General features: G+C 38.9%; 1 protein-coding gene across 3 annotated transcripts in view; it reads left to right on the top strand.

Annotated features, from left to right (window-relative positions):
* MYO16 (myosin XVI) overlaps window positions 1-15,786 on the top strand; it is a 706,512-nt gene that overhangs the window by 288,271 nt on the left and 402,455 nt on the right. For all 3 annotated transcript variants that reach the window (XM_055244378.2, XM_063618637.1, XM_063618636.1), the window contains exons 5-6: window positions 3,207-3,315; window positions 11,245-11,369. In XM_055244378.2, the coding sequence (XP_055100353.2) occupies window positions 3,207-3,315; window positions 11,245-11,369 (234 nt within the window). The remainder of the gene's footprint in view (window positions 1-3,206; window positions 3,316-11,244; window positions 11,370-15,786) is intronic.

Below are 15,786 nucleotides of genomic sequence, written 5' to 3'. Positions count from 1 at the left end.
AGACTTGTTGAATGGCTTTGACAAAAATGCTGATAGTGATATGAACAATAAGGTCCAGGCTGAGGTGGCCTCAGACGGAGTTGAGGAATTTATTGGGAACTGGAGCAAAGGTGACTCTTGTTATGTTTTAGCAAAGAGACTGGTGGTATTTTGCCCCTGCCCCAGAAATTTGTGGGACTTTAAACTTGAGAGAGATGATTTAGGGTCTCTGGCGGAAGAAATGTCTAAGCTTCAAAGCATTCAAGAGGTGACTTGGGTATTGTTAAAAGCATTCCATTTTAAAAGGGAAACAGATCATAAAGGTTCAGAAAATTTGCAGCCTGACGATGTGGTAGAAAAGAATAAACCATATTTTGAGGAGAAATTCAAGCTGGCTGCAGAAATTTGCATAAGTGGCAAGAAGCCTAATGTTAATCCCCAATACAATGGGGAAAATTCCTCCAGGCCATGTCAGAGACCTTCACGGCAGTCCCTCCCATCATAAGCCCAGAGACTCAGGAGGAAAAAATGGTTTCATGGGCCAGGCTTAGGGTCTTCATGCTGTTTGCAGCCTAGGGACTTGGTGCCATGTGTCCCAGTTGCTCCAGCCGTGGCTGAATGGGGCCAATGTAGAGCTTGGGCCATGGCTTCAGAGGTTGGAATTCCCAAGCCTTGGCAGCTTCCATGTGGTATTTGAGCCTGCGGGTGCCCAGAAGTCAAGAATTGAGGTTTAGGAACCTCCACCTAGATTTCAGAAGATGTATGGAAACACCTGGATGCCCAAGCAAAAGTTTGCTGCAGGGGTAGAGCCCTCATGAGAACCTCTACAGCAGTGTGAAAGGGAAATATGGAGCTGGAGCCCCCACACAGAGTCTCTACTGGGCCACTGCCTAGCGGAGCTGTGAGAAGAGGGCCACCATCCTCCAGAACCCAGAATGGTAGGTCCACTGACAGCTTGGTTGTATTTACACAATGCCTGTACCAGCATTATATCTAGGAAGTAACTAGCTTGCTTTTGATTTTACAGGCTCATAGGCAGAAGGGACTTGCCTTGTCTCAGATGAAACTTTGGACTGTGAACTTTTGGGTTAATGCTGAAATGAGTTAAGACTTTGGGGGACTGTTGAGAAGGCATGATTGGTTTTGAAATGTGAGGACATGAGATTTGTAGGGGCCAGGGGCAGAATGATGTGGTTTGGCTGTGTCCTCACCCAAATCTCAACTTGAATTGTATGTCCCAGAATTCCCACATGTTGTGGGACAGACCCAGGGAGAGGTCATTCAAACATGGGGGTTGGTCTTTCCCATGCTATTCTCGTAATAGTGAATAAGTCTCATGAGATCTGATGGGTTTATCAGGGGTTTCCGCTTTTGCTTCCTCCTCATTTTACTGACACTTGTAAGAAATGCCTTTCGCCTCCTGCCATGATTCTGAGGCCTCCCCAGGCATGTGAAACTGTGAGCCCAATTAAACCTCCTTTTGTTCCCAGTTTTGGGTGTGTCTCTATCAGCAGTGTGAAAATGACCAAATACAGTGCAGCAGGGCAATTATATGTTCTACAGACAATAGTGATGTAGGGCCAAGGCATGGCCTTCCCATGTTATGGCTACATGGCTGTGATAACAAGCAGAGTTATATGCCTGTGCTGTGCTCTAAACTCACTGAGTCACTCTTGATGTTTACCTCGGCCTGCCTATCCTTGACCAAAGCACTGCCATGCTCCTTACAGGAATGCAAAATCTTATTCTTGTAGCTTGGAGACTAAAGGAAAAGAATCATTAGCAAAGTCTACTGAAGAATATCCCTGAAGTAAGGGTTTTTTTGTTTTTTTTTTCGAACTGTGAATAATTAAAATAAAACTAAATGCACTAACGAGATAATTTGAATCTTGAGGATCTTAAAATTATAAAGGTCCTTAGATAAGTAAAACATCTGAAATATATGACTTGCTTTGTTCAGATAAAGTAATATCTTTACATGGTTACAGAAAATATAACATAGTACACTCAGTATAGTGAGGTAAGAAACTCAACTTATCTTGGGGGAAAATGATAAGATATGGAATATTTTACCACTTTAAGCTACTTTTTTGTTTGTTTTGGGTTTTTAAAAATAATATATTTAGAGCCATTCGTTGGAAATCTGTGCAGACTTGCTAAAGTATGGAAAATCTCTTTGCAAATAAAGAATAATAGAAAAAACTCTAAATATTAACATAAAATTTTAAATGTGAATCATATTTTATGTAAAGTTATAAATTGGGATATAAGAACTATGCTAGTATTGCAACACAGAATGCTATTTTGTAAAAGGAACAGGGAAAACCTTTCCTTTGTCTGGCCTGAGTTTAATGACATGTTACTGGGAGGTGTGTGGGAAATCTTGGACAATGGGCATATGTTCACGCCATGCCCTAGAAGAAGTGATGTTAGCCATGCCTGATAAATTTTTATGGAGCTCATTAGGGAATGTGGGGCAATGGAGACAATTCATGTGACTGATTTCTGAAGAGTGCGAGCAAATCTCGCATTGTATTGAAGCTGAGATGGGCAAGGGGTGAAACAGGTGTGCTCAGAGGTGCTGGGCTGATGAAGGGACCTTGGAGGCTAAAACATGGAATAGCCATGCTTAGTACAGTCAGCCCACTGAGATTTACAGATCATGCCTTTTGTTAGAAAATAGTTGCCGTAAAGAGAAAAATCAGCCTGTGGTCATTAACACAGGCCTTGATTCAAATGTCGTAGTGTGAGAAGAGCTCCCAGATGAGTTTCTGTGGAGAAAAAGGAGGTTAAAGATTTGATAGGACAGATTGGGGAACTTTGGCCAAAGTTCAGCTTGCTCCTTGAAGAGTTCCTTTAGAATCTTTGAAGGCATCAGACACCTCTATTATATTAGAAACAAGACAGGATATAGGGAAGCCAGCGCAGAGGCATGGGTTTGCAGCCACACACTAGAGATGCTGGGTTTAGCAAAGGGGTGAGGAGAGGCAGCTGGGGCCAAAGTTTTGCAAGAGTCAGTGGAAGGTTTTCAGAACATTAGAGTCTCCACAAGTTATTTAATAAATTTGTCTTAAAAGATAATTCGAGCTTCCTACCTGATTCTTCAGGGTGATACCTACCGTAGACTATTTCTGCATCTGTTTCCCAACTAAGATTGAAGTGCAATTCCTAATCTGCTTTTAATTTGAACAGTATATATGATGTTATATTTTTTTCTTTTTATCTAGGCTGGAGCCAATGTCCTTCTCCAGGATGTGAATGGAAATATCCCATTAGATTATGCTGTAGAAGGGACAGAATCCAGCTCTATCCTATTGACCTATCTGGATGAAAATGGTAGGCAAAACTTTTAAAACCATAGAAAAAAATTAGATTGGGAGAATTGTAAGTGTGTTTTCATTTTCACAGGTTTGCTTACATGATTTCCGACGGATGTAGTTTCCCCACGTGGTGTAGAAGATGATATTTTTTCCCCTTAGCTTTCTATTGCTCTCACTGCACTGTATTGTGGTTTAGTCAATGCTGATTTTTTTTGCAAGCCAGCAGAAATCTAGAGGCCAACAATGAAGGGACATTTTAACAGGCATCTAAAGTCCATAATTAGTGGGACTGGGTTTGTAGTTATAATCTATTCTCCCCTGGGAGGGGAAGGGACGTCAACCAGCACAGCTGAATTTTGAGCTAATGAGAACAAGGTCATCTGAAGTATATTCTCTTAGAGGCAGGTGGTCCTAGCTGGAATTAGAGGCAAGGAAGTGAGGGCTTAAGTCAAGGACCCTCGTCTGCAAATCGACCCTTTGTGACACTTAGAAGACAAAGGTCATCAGAAGAAAGCCCTATGGTCATGATGCTAGCCTGTAAAGATGAGGCTGAGCCCCTAAATGCATTCACTGACAAAGGATGTTTAATTATACAGGTCCAGCATATAATTTCATCAGTAAGTGCAGCCTTGGGAAAGTGGGAGGTATGAGAATCCCTGAGCCCAATATAGTATTAAACTAAAGAATTATGCCCCTCCTTTTTTCCCCTGCTGTTTAGGTATAAATAACAATAAAGAAATTCCAATCCCTTCAAAATGACCCTTGGCCAGAGAAAAGTTTACAATTTTTAAGAGCCACACGGAGCTTATGCAGGTACTCCTTTTGCCTCTAAGAAAATCTCACATCTGCCGCATTGTTCCCTTGTGCTCTCTGCCTCCTCCAGATGGCTTTTATGAAAAAGGTTTATTCTGAGGATGGCTTAGAATAATAATAATTAGCACTCAGCAGCAATGAGTTCTCAGCTAAAATAGTCTCATTAGTTGTGAAAGCAAGGTAGGTGTGGTTACCATGACAGGGGATGATGTGAGCATTGTCGTGCTGCTGAAGGTCACCAAGTGGAGGTCTCAGGCAGAAGCCGGCCGGGTCGGGCTAGCAGTGCATTCTGTTGACCACTCTGCAGCTCAGTAGTGCCTGGGCACTGTCACCTGTGGGAACGCTCACTCACTTTCTCCAAATCTTGTTAGCTGTGCCTTGTGGGAGGCAGATTCCATTACTTCTAAAGGGACTGAAGCTTGAAATTACGCAGACTTCTTTGTTGGGAAGTTAACTATTTGGATCTTTGCCAGACTTCACATGTAGCCTGCAATTCTGAATTTACATGAAAAACTTGGCACAATGGTGCCTGTAGTTAATAATACTGTATTGCATACTTTGAAATTTGCTGAGATCATAGTTTGTATGTTAAGTGTTCTTATCACCAAATAATAGTAAAAAAAAAAAAACAGTAAATAAAGAGTGTGGGAGGAAATTTGGAGGTGATGGATATATTTATGGCATATAATGTGGTGATGGTTTCAGGGATGTATACTTACCTACAAACATCAAGTTGCATACAATAAATATGTGCAGCTTTGGTATGTTGGTCATACTGCAATAAATGGTTTAAAAAAAAAAACAGTGATGCCAATTTTTAAAAAGTACTTGACCGTGTTTTGTTTAGCTGTGCCAGTTCTATATTATTATTTCCTGCTTTTTCTGTTGTTCTGAATTTTTAAAAGCTACAGTAATAAATGGTTCTTTTAGAAAATAAAATGACATTTATTTGCCAATGCATTCACATTGCTTATAAGCCTCTCTGACTCATTACACCATTTTGTTTGATAGGAAATTTTGGTATTGCAAGGTCAGTGTTTTATATCCTATGTAAAGAATAAAAATAAATGTGTTCCTTTGAGAGGTTGATATTAAAAAGGAGTATGCAAAAACAAAACAAAACAAAAAAACAAAACAAGAGGAAAGTACTAACTCTTAAATGGCTAGTAGAACATCTGTCACTTCTACAGGTGTCATAGTTTGTTAAATACATGTTTGCTGGAACAAACTCAATTTAATATCTCTTAAATTTTTAATTCTGTTTGCCATTTGTCGCTGCAGTCACTCTGGCCCATGCCTTCACATCCATCTGCCCTTCCCTCAGCTCATTCACAATCTGCTTCTGCTTATGTTGGTCTTCCTCCCACTATCTCCATCATCTGCCGCCATTCCCGGTAAATACTGTCGAATTCGATTTATTCTCTGACCCTCTGCTTGGTATACTTTTACAGTTATCTACTGTGACAGCATGGGCTGATGTCTTTAGAAATTCCTACTATTTCAAGATGAGATTTTTATTATTATTTGGCTCTGGGTATTTCAGCATCACCTTTTTATAACCAGGTGGTTGCAATCCTAGAATTTTCATTTTGCGTTGTGCACTTTCACATCCGAGTACTTATCACCTGTCACATCAGGATGCACGTGGCAGAGGAGGCCGGCAACGTCTTGAACAAGTTGATTACATGGAAACTCGCTGGTCACAAGTCCTAATTGTGCTGTCACCACCAACTTACACTGTAAACTCGGGGACAGCAATTAACCTCGGCTCACCGCCTGAGCCTGCCAGGCTGTAAAATGAGACAACCACGGAAAGCTGATTGAGCATTTGATGAATATTAGATCTCTAGTGCAAGGAGAACCAGCTGGCATGCGAGGAAGGCAATCGATCAGAAAGTGAGCCAGCATGGAAAGAGAGCACTGACGGGAGAGTCCGAGGAGCACCCAGGACCAAAGATCAGCATAATGGCTGCATTATACACACACACAGAAATGTTCATGTCCCTGAAAGACACCAAAAGCTTTCACTGGCTCTGCATGCATCACCATTCACTGTCTTTTCTTCTTTCAAACCCATTCTTCTAACAATCATAGCTCACGTTTATTTTCTTGAGTTCCTAGTATCCTGTTTTTCAGCCCACTGAAGTTCAGTTTCTAAACCTGCAAACCCACTGGGCATGCCCTTGCAACAATTGCTATTACCTTCCTTAGTTCTCTATCCAGTGATAGCTTTCTTTCCTTCTTTATTACCTTCTCTCTCTTTGACAGTGGATGACCTTGGTGACACTCTCTTAGGAACATTCTCTCTCCTGCCATCTTCCCACAGTTTTCCTTCCTCTCTTCGAGCTTCTACTTAGGTTTCCTTCAAATGCTTCCCGTGTCTGTCCAGATTGCTAAATGTTGGTCCTTCCTGGGGCTTTGTCTTTGAGAATCTTCCATCTCCTCCCACGCTGTTGCTGGGTTATCTCACCCTTTTGCTTGTGTTGTTACCACTTGCTGGTTCTCAAGAATATCCCTGTAGCTTAATTATCTTTCAAGACCTTCACTCCTATATATGCAATTTTATTAAGTATCTCGACTTGAGTGTCAGATAGCTTGAAATAACATGTCTCTATGGAATGTATTATTGTCCTTTCACTGTCTATATTTCATATTTTGCCATTATCACCAGGAACATCACTTTTGTTCTCCCATATCATCATGTCTGATTGTTGCCAATTCTTACAGATGCTACTTATCTGATATCTTTCTAATATGTACACCCAGATCACAAATCATGCTGTCACTGCCTTAATTAACATGCTGGTCCTTCTATTTTGCATTACTACAGTAGCTTCCAAAACTGGCCTTCTTGCCACCAGTCTTAACCCTCCCGCTTCATTTTTCAGAGGACTCCCAGGTGAATCAGTTCATGAATGTCATGTGTTTTTCTTTTGTTTAAGGCAGTTTATTTGAAATGCTGTGCCTGCACCAGCCTTTTCAAGATCATACATAGTTGGGGTTACGGTCTGCATGACTACATAAGATGGTCGCAAGTCATGCCTGCTGTTAGGGTTGGGAGAAGGGAATGGGTGGAGGGTAGCAGCACCCTTCCTGTTTATTTCTCTTTGCTGGAACTACTTTATTTGCCTGCTCAACTCTTTTAGTTCTGTGCATCTCTTGGAATACTTACAATGAAGATACAAATTTGGGTTAGCGGCACTTCCATGAGCTTAGAAGATCCCATGCTAAAATCATGGGATAGGTCATATTATAGTGAATTGCAAATGTCTGTTTCCTTTTTGAGGGCAAAAATGATGTTTTATGTATGACCAAATGATGATACAATGGCATATGATAATGAATAAAAATAAGGCATATGCAGATCTTATAAAAACACCAAGGAGGAAGGATATGATTTTCCTTACAAGTACTACAGAAGGCATCACAGAAGTGTCACCTACACTAAGCTGAAGGTGAGGGGCTGGGTTACCCTAGGGAAACCAAGCAGGGTAGCAAAAGCAAAAGCAGCAAGGTTGGAAAGGCCACGGAAGAGAGGCGGCACAGATCCTCCCACAACTCGGGAGAGTGCATGGCTGTGCAGCTCAGCATGGTCATAAAACCATCATAAAAGCAGCAGAGAGTAGCCGTAATATCATCAGAGAAAAGGAAAAGTTGAATTCTTATAAAAACAATATTACCTTAAGAGGGACGGTTAAGGGAAGTTAAGTTAGGGTTCAGATTGACTTCGGGTGTTGATGTAATTTCAGTTTTGCACAAGTATCCACTGATATTACCAGATTAAACCAGGCAGTAATAATATCACAAGTAATAATGTGTGGATTTCAGGTAAACTATTTTGTTTCTAAATTCTTATATTAAAATAAGTTACTAAATTTCTTTCAAAATAATAAATCTAAACAGACCTTCCATTAATCTGTTTTCAAAAAACAATATGAAAATCTGTATTTTGTACATAAATGAGAATGGACCTGTTATCCGTTACAAAATAGACTTATGGGCTATATCCATCTTGGTTGGTTTTATCCAGGAGCATTAAAGAAATGTGTTTGACAACGAAGAGAGGGAGTTTCTGTTGTGTTGTATTAACCAAAAGTGATTTGGGCTACTTTCTTGAATATATATTAAAAAAAGAAATCTAAAATTCACATTTTAATTGGCATCATATCTGATTCGAAATTAGGTTTTCAAATATTAGGATACAATGTAATAATATTCCCCTGTGATATCTTCACAACAGGGACCAGAAATAGATATTTTTTTCTTAATAAAATGAGTCTGCAGTTAGTGATGTCTTATCTCTGTTTTAATTTGTTACTTGTTTTTAATCTTGTGTTTTTATCACTCCATTTTAAATACATAATTATATAAAAGATACATACAACTTTAGTAGACATTGTAACATCCTAAAAGTTAACAAAGTAACTTTAGAGTGACTATCAGATTCTTGTGCTACTTTAGCATGCAAAACTGAAGGCTGACATCTGAGAAATGATATTTGCCAAAATAAAATCACACATGAAATTTCATAATCCTAAAAGTCAGAATAAGTGACAGTTTTAGCTGGTTCATAACAGACCTCAAATGACTCTATAAGGGAAATGTTAGTTCTAAAATGGCGTGTCCATGATTCAGAAGCTGAGGAATGGTCACGGGTGTTTCTATTTCATGTTTCTACTAAAGTGGACTAGCTTTGAATAGAATATTTGAACCAAGATACATTATTCAAATACTGCATTTTGCTTTATTTTGTTTGGTTACTCCATGCCTCCTAAATGGCCAAATGATAGTATATGATACACCTAAACGATAGGCATGAGATACACCTAATGCTAAATGACGAATTAACGGGTGCAGGAAATCAACATGGCACATGGATACATATGTAACAAACCTGCACATTGTGCACATGTACCCTAAAACCCTAAAGTATAATAAAAATAAAAAATAAAAAAAAAAATAAAAATAAAAAAAAAAGAAAAACACATGTCAGAAAGCTGACTGATAATCATAGATCACTTTTATTTAGTGCTTACTGAAAGCTAAATACATGTTATATGTTTTATGTGTTTTAACACACTATCAAGCAATGGACAAATCAAATACTATCAACACCATTTTGCAGTTGAAGAAGCAGAGGCAGAGGATAAGTTACTTGCCCACACTGGCACAAGCAGTCATTGATACACACAGCACTAACACCCAAGGAGGTTGAGTCCAGAGCGCCTCTTCTCTATTGCTCATCTAGACTTGGAGAAGCAGCTGTGGCACGAGGCAGAGTTGAAGTGCCCCAAGGGGAGAAAAGATACCAGATATGCAACACGCTTGATGTGGTTTCTGCTATAGAGCTACATCTTAAAAGTATGAACTATTATCTGAGGGACTAAGCACATTGAAGCCCACACAGATTAAATAACTTTTGCAGAGTCAGCCTGAGGAAGGAAACTACAGACAGGCATGTCCAGGAGCATCAATCCAGGGTGTATTCTTGGGTCTGCTATGCTAGGCTTTCTTTTGACGTTTGCTGCCAGGATGCAATCAGATAAGAGACAAAGTGCTCAGAAGAGTGGCTGGTTCATAGCAAACACTTGCTGTGAGGGAGGTATCACCATCATTATCATTTTTCCCTTGGAAGAAGTTGAATTAATTCTCCTTAGTAAATACATATTTTGTTCAGGAACCAATGCTAGGAATAGGGGACACATCAATGAAGAGGCACAGCCACAGATGATACATCATGAAATTTCAGGTTAAAATACATGCTGAATAGAGGTATAGACAGGAATTCAGCAGACCTGAGCCTTCTGTGCACCACCTACTCACCTGGGTAAAGTCAGACTGTGGATTCCACACTCAGTGTTAGTTATCTTTATTAACATTAGTTGTCATGAAATGTTCAATTGATGCATCATTTTTAAAAACTTATTTTAAAATCATTTTAGATTACAAGAAAGTCTAAAGACAGCGCAGAGTTCCCAAATGCCCTCCACAGAGCTTCCCCTAATGTTAACACTTGCATAACCACGGTACACTTATCAAAACTAAAAAGTTAACATTGGGACAATATTAACTGTACTAAACTATAGCCTTTATTCATAGTTTTCCAGTTTTTATACTAAAGTCTTTTTTTTGAGATAGAGTTTTGCTCTTGGTGCCCAGGCTGGAGTGCAGTGGTACATTCTTGGCTCACTGTAACCTCCGCCTCCTGGGTTCAAGCGATTCTTCTGCCTCAGCCTCTTGAGTAGCTGGGATTATAGGCACTTGCCACCACACCCAGCTAATTTTTGTACTTTTATTAGAGATGCGGTTTTGCCATGTTGGCCAGGCTGGTCTTCAACTCTTGACCTCAGGTGATCTGCCCACCGTGGCCTCCTAAAGTGCTGGGATTACAGGTGTAACCCACAGTGCCCAGCCTAAAGTCTTTTCTTCTATTCCAGGATACTAGATTGCTTTCAGGAGCAACTATTTTGGCCAGAAAAATCATAGAGACCAAAAACGGTATCTTTGTTATTTGTTTCCATCTAAGTACCTTAAAATACTTTGAGTAATGTATGTTGATGATTTATACTAAAACAGATATTAATTGAAAACCTGCCATTGTAAGGCATCATATCATACTTTAGAACATAACATCCCAGCACTTTGGGAGGCCGAGGTGGGAGGATCACGAGGTCAGGAGATTGAGACCATCCTGGCTAACACGGTGAAACCCCGTCTCTACTAAAAATACAAAAAAAAAAAAAAAAAAAAAATTAGCCGGGTGTGGTGGTGGGTGCCTGTAGTCCCAGCTACTCAGGAGGCTGAGGCAGGAGAATTGCGTGAACCCGGGAGGCGGAGCTTGCAGCGAGCCAAGATCGCGCCACTGCACTCCAGCCTGGGCGACAGAGCGAGACTCTGTCTCAAAAAAAAAAAAAAGAATATAACAAAGGTTAATTTTATATTTTTTAAAGGCTATAGTTGGAAATAGAATATATACAAAGATGAACAATCAATTCTTTGAATGAGTGTTGAAAGTGGAAGAGGAGCTTCAAAGAAAAACACGTTGAAAGAATAGATGATAAAGCTGGGCTTTGACCCCCAGGAACTGAGGAGTATCTCTCCATTCTGGTTGAAAGGCTCTTTCTCCCCACAGGAGTGGATTTGACCTCACTGCGCCAGATGAAGCTTCAGAGACCAATGAGTATGTTAACAGATGTCAAACACTTCTTATCATCTGGAGGAAATGTCAATGAGAAAAACGATGAAGGAGTAACCCTGGTAAGTTCATGTATTTGACTCAGAAACTATTTGGATAGACAATTTAAATTGATTTATAAAACATAGCATTCATTACAATTAACCTTTAAATAATTGTTGTGATCATGAAGTAATACATGTCAATTGCAGAAATTTTGGAAAACACCTAAGTAGGCAAAGAAGAAAATGCAGACCCAGCAGTCCTATTACTGGTTGTCTACCCAAGGAATATAAATCGTTCTACCATAGACACATGCATGCCTATGTTCATCCCAGTGCTGTTTATAATAGCAAAGACACGGAATCAACCTAGATGTCCATCAAGGTAGACTGGATAAAGAAAACATCAAACATATACACCATGGAATACTACACAGCTGGAAAAAGAGCAAAACCATGTCCTTCATAGCCACATGGATGCAGCAGAAGGCCATTACCTAAGAGAATTACCATAAAAACAGAAAACCAAATATCACATTTTCTTACTCATAAGTGGGAGTCAAACACTGAGTCCACATGGACACAAAGAAGGAAAGGAGACACTGGGGCCCACTTGAGGGTGGAGGGTGGGAGGAGGGTGAGAATGACAAACCCCCTAGGGGGTACTATGCTTATTACCTGCGTAATGAAATAATCTGTACATCAAGCCCCTAAAACACACAATTTACCCATGTAACAACATACACATGTATCCCACTGATCCTAAAATAAAAGTTGGAAGGAAAAAATGCAAAATACTTATGCCACTACCCAGGGAAAACCAATGCCTCTAGGTTGATATATTTTCTTCGAGCCTTCCTCCTATGTATGTTTTTCCTAAGAATTTAAAATAATTTTTATGCATTACTTAGTCCATGTAGTTTTTGAAATGTAACTTATAGGAGCATGCTTTCATTTTAGTGTTCAGTAAAACAAACTATGGATGACTTTGGTGAGTGCATTTCTAAATTCAAGCAAACTCCTGTCTGCTTTTTATTGCTCTCAAGTACTGTTGCAGTAAATTATTAAAAGATCAACTAAATTTGGATTAATTTGTATATATTTGATGTCTAATCACCGAAATAAGAACATTTTGCCCTACTGACCCATAAAACTTACCTGGGTTAGTGTGAGTTCAAATTAATGGTGACAGAAAGAAATGTAAGACTCATGGGAAAAAAATTTGAGAGAAAGTAAACTAGAGTAGGAGAAGGGAGTTTGGAGTCCTGAAGTGTGAATTGCATAGAAATGCTTCAAATCAGTGATTCATTTCTCCCATGAAAAAAATATGGTGTGACGTTGAAGACAGTTGATAAGGAAAGTGATTTAACTGAATAGGTAAAAGTCTTGTTGTCTGAAAAGTTTCCTTGAGTAATAAATGTAAATATATATTTTACATTTATTAAATGCAGATTAAGTGCCTGTGACCTCTAGATGGTCACATTCTAAAAATGTGTTGTTTTCTTATGACTTAGAGTTACATTGTTATAGTCTCCTAAAGTTTATAAATTTATAAATATTGATTCTGGAAGATAAAATTTAGAAAACTCTAACTTTAAAATGTTATAATTGTATAGCCTTCCAAAATTTTCCTTTTCTTTCTTTCTTTCTTTTTTTTTTTTTTAAATGGAGTCTTGCTCTGTCGCCCAGGCTGGAGTACAGTGGCAAGGTCTTGGCTCACTGCAACGTCCACCTCCCAGGTTCAAGTGATTCTCATGTCCAGGTGATTTTCCTGCCTCAGCCTCCCAAGTAGCTGGGACTACAGGCACGTGTCACCATGCCCAGCTAATTTTTTGTATTTTTATTAGAGACGGAGTTTCACTGTGTTAGCCAGGCTGGTCTCAATCTCCTGACCTCGTGATCCACCCACCTCGGCCTCCTACAATGCTGGGATTACAGGTGTGAGTCACTGTGCCTGGCTAGCTTCTAAAATTTTTAAATTATACTTTCCTAAATTTTGTCTTCCAAAATCAATATTTATAAATTTGTAAATTTTAGAAGACTATAACAACGTAGCTCTGTCATAAGAAAAGAAAGCAAAGCATATTTAGAGTGTTTTGAAAAATAACACATTCAAATGGCAAAAGCATTCTAAATTAATGAAGAAATATAATTGGCCACATGCTATGAACAAAATAATAGTGACCAAAATTCTTTTGTCATGGATCCACATTTCAGTTGGGAAAGTGGGTAATACACACTATAAATGAGCTAAATATATAGTATCCTAGTAATAAATGCAAAGGAAAAAACAATACAGGGACATGTTGGTCATATTGATGCCACTTTGGATAGATAGAGAGGAAAGATCTAATCAACCAGGTTGTTTTGAATAATGACTTCAAAGAGAGAGCACAGTGGGGCTGTGAAGGGACAGCATTCCAGGCTGAGAGTGAGAAGTGCAAACCACAAACTCCTACAGTGTCAGGGGCGAGTGTGGTGTGCTTGAGAAACAGCAAGGAGCCCATATGGCTGAAGCAGTGTCAGCAGGGAGGGAGAGGCTCTGGGACCAGATCACACAAGCTTTTATGGGCCTATATGAGGACGATGGCTATGACTCTGCATGGGGTGGGAAGACAGTGGGAAGTTCAGAAGAGAGGAGGGGCATGAGCCTGCTCCATTTTAAAAGGATCACCTACTCTGGCTCTTGTGTTAAGAACTGACTGAAAAGGACAGGAGTGAACCTGAGAGTTTGTTTAGGAGGCTTTTCCAGTAGTCTAGGCAATCAGTGATGTGGCTTAGACAACAGGGGTAGAATGGTAGTGCAATTGGACCTCCTAATACATGTGTTGTGTGAGATACAGTGAAGGCTTTAGAATGACTCCAAGCATTTTTAGCTTAAACTGCCAGTGTGATGGAGATGGCATCAAATGAGATGAGACTGAAGAAAACACAAACCTAAAGCAGGAAAGATCACATCAGTTTTGGAGATATTCAGTTTGAAGTGTCTCTTAGCCGTCTTCATGGAACTGTTGGATTTGTGGTTGGACATTGGAGTCTGGAACTCAGATCTCTAGATGAAAGAATTTGGGGAACATTAGCATATATGTGATATTGAAAGCTTTGATACTGGATGAAGTCACTACTTGTATGCAGAAGGAAAGAAATTTGGGACCAAGCCATGGAGGTGAAGAAGAGGAGGCTCCAGAAAGCAGATGAGAAGGAGCAAGCACTGAGGAAGGAGGAAAACCAAGAGGACGAAATGTCCTCAGAGCCAAGTGAAAAGTTTGAGGAAGAGGGAGGAATGATAGACTACCAAATACTGCTGAGTGGTCGGTTAAATGGGAATTGTGAATTGCTTATTGGACTTAGTAACTTGGAGGTCATTGACTTTCTCTTGGAGGACAGTTTCAGTGGACTAGTAGGGTCAAAAGTCTGATTTGAGTGAGTTATTTAATTAATTCATTTATTACACGTAATGAATTAATGCCTAACACAGAAACACAATAGAACCTTTGTTTCTTTGTATGGTAGAATATATTACAACTTCATATTAAAAAAAAAAAATCACTGCTAAGTAAAAACAAAATGCATACTTCAACCACTGCTAAATAAAAGAGCATACACACTTCAGTGGAGAAGCTATTGAAACAATCAATACAGAGCAATAAATTGCTATCATTTTCAACCATTTTCAATTTTTACTTTCCTTGTGACCTTCTTTTTATTGAACAGAGAGCATAAATATTGCAAATAATTGTTCTAAAATAACCAAATCTTGTGGTCATTATCTTTGAGCATTTAACAAGAAAGTAACAAAGAACAAAAGGCTAGGATGTTGTCCCTTGAAGATTATAGCATTTAACAGCTGGTGGTTTGGTTTGATTCACATGTCTGAATTGGTTAGTCTATATATGTTAATGACTGTCATTTCCTTGTGTCTTCTTTTCTGTAAGGTATATAGTGTATTTATCTATTGTGGCGATAAGGAGAAGAAGACATTTTTGTTCACAGATTGATTTCCATACCTGAGTTGGAATGTCAGTTGTGGTTCAAAATTAGGTATAATTTTTCAGTGTTAAATTTTTATGTACAAAAGAGAAGAAACTAACAACAAAAGGCTCAATGGGAATAAAATTGTAATAAGACGGGTTTGGAGTTGCCTTTACCTTCTTTATTAGAATTGCAACAAAATAGCTAAATATAACATATCTCTATTTAAAATGGATCTTTTAGTTTACATTATCTTCTTGTTAAATAGGAGGCTCAGAAAATGATACAATTTTGATAAACACATGTTACAGAGTATATGAAGATGAATTCATCAGTTTGAGAATATAGTCTTTGAAAATATTAATGTGATAACTGGCATATATATTAGGAAGACATTGTTGTTTTATTATTTACTGTGTTAGCACATAATTTGATATATCACATCTGGCCCCGAGGCTTATTTATTTGGTTTGTTAGGAAAGAATTATTCAGGAGAGGCAAGTATCAAGCAATTTTATTTTCGTCA

This window comes from Symphalangus syndactylus, chromosome 15 (assembly GCF_028878055.3).
Source record: "Symphalangus syndactylus isolate Jambi chromosome 15, NHGRI_mSymSyn1-v2.1_pri, whole genome shotgun sequence".
Lineage (NCBI taxonomy): Eukaryota > Metazoa > Chordata > Mammalia > Primates > Hylobatidae > Symphalangus > Symphalangus syndactylus.
The sequence above is the reverse complement of the archived record's forward strand: the minus strand, read 5'-3'. Positions and strand labels throughout refer to the sequence as shown.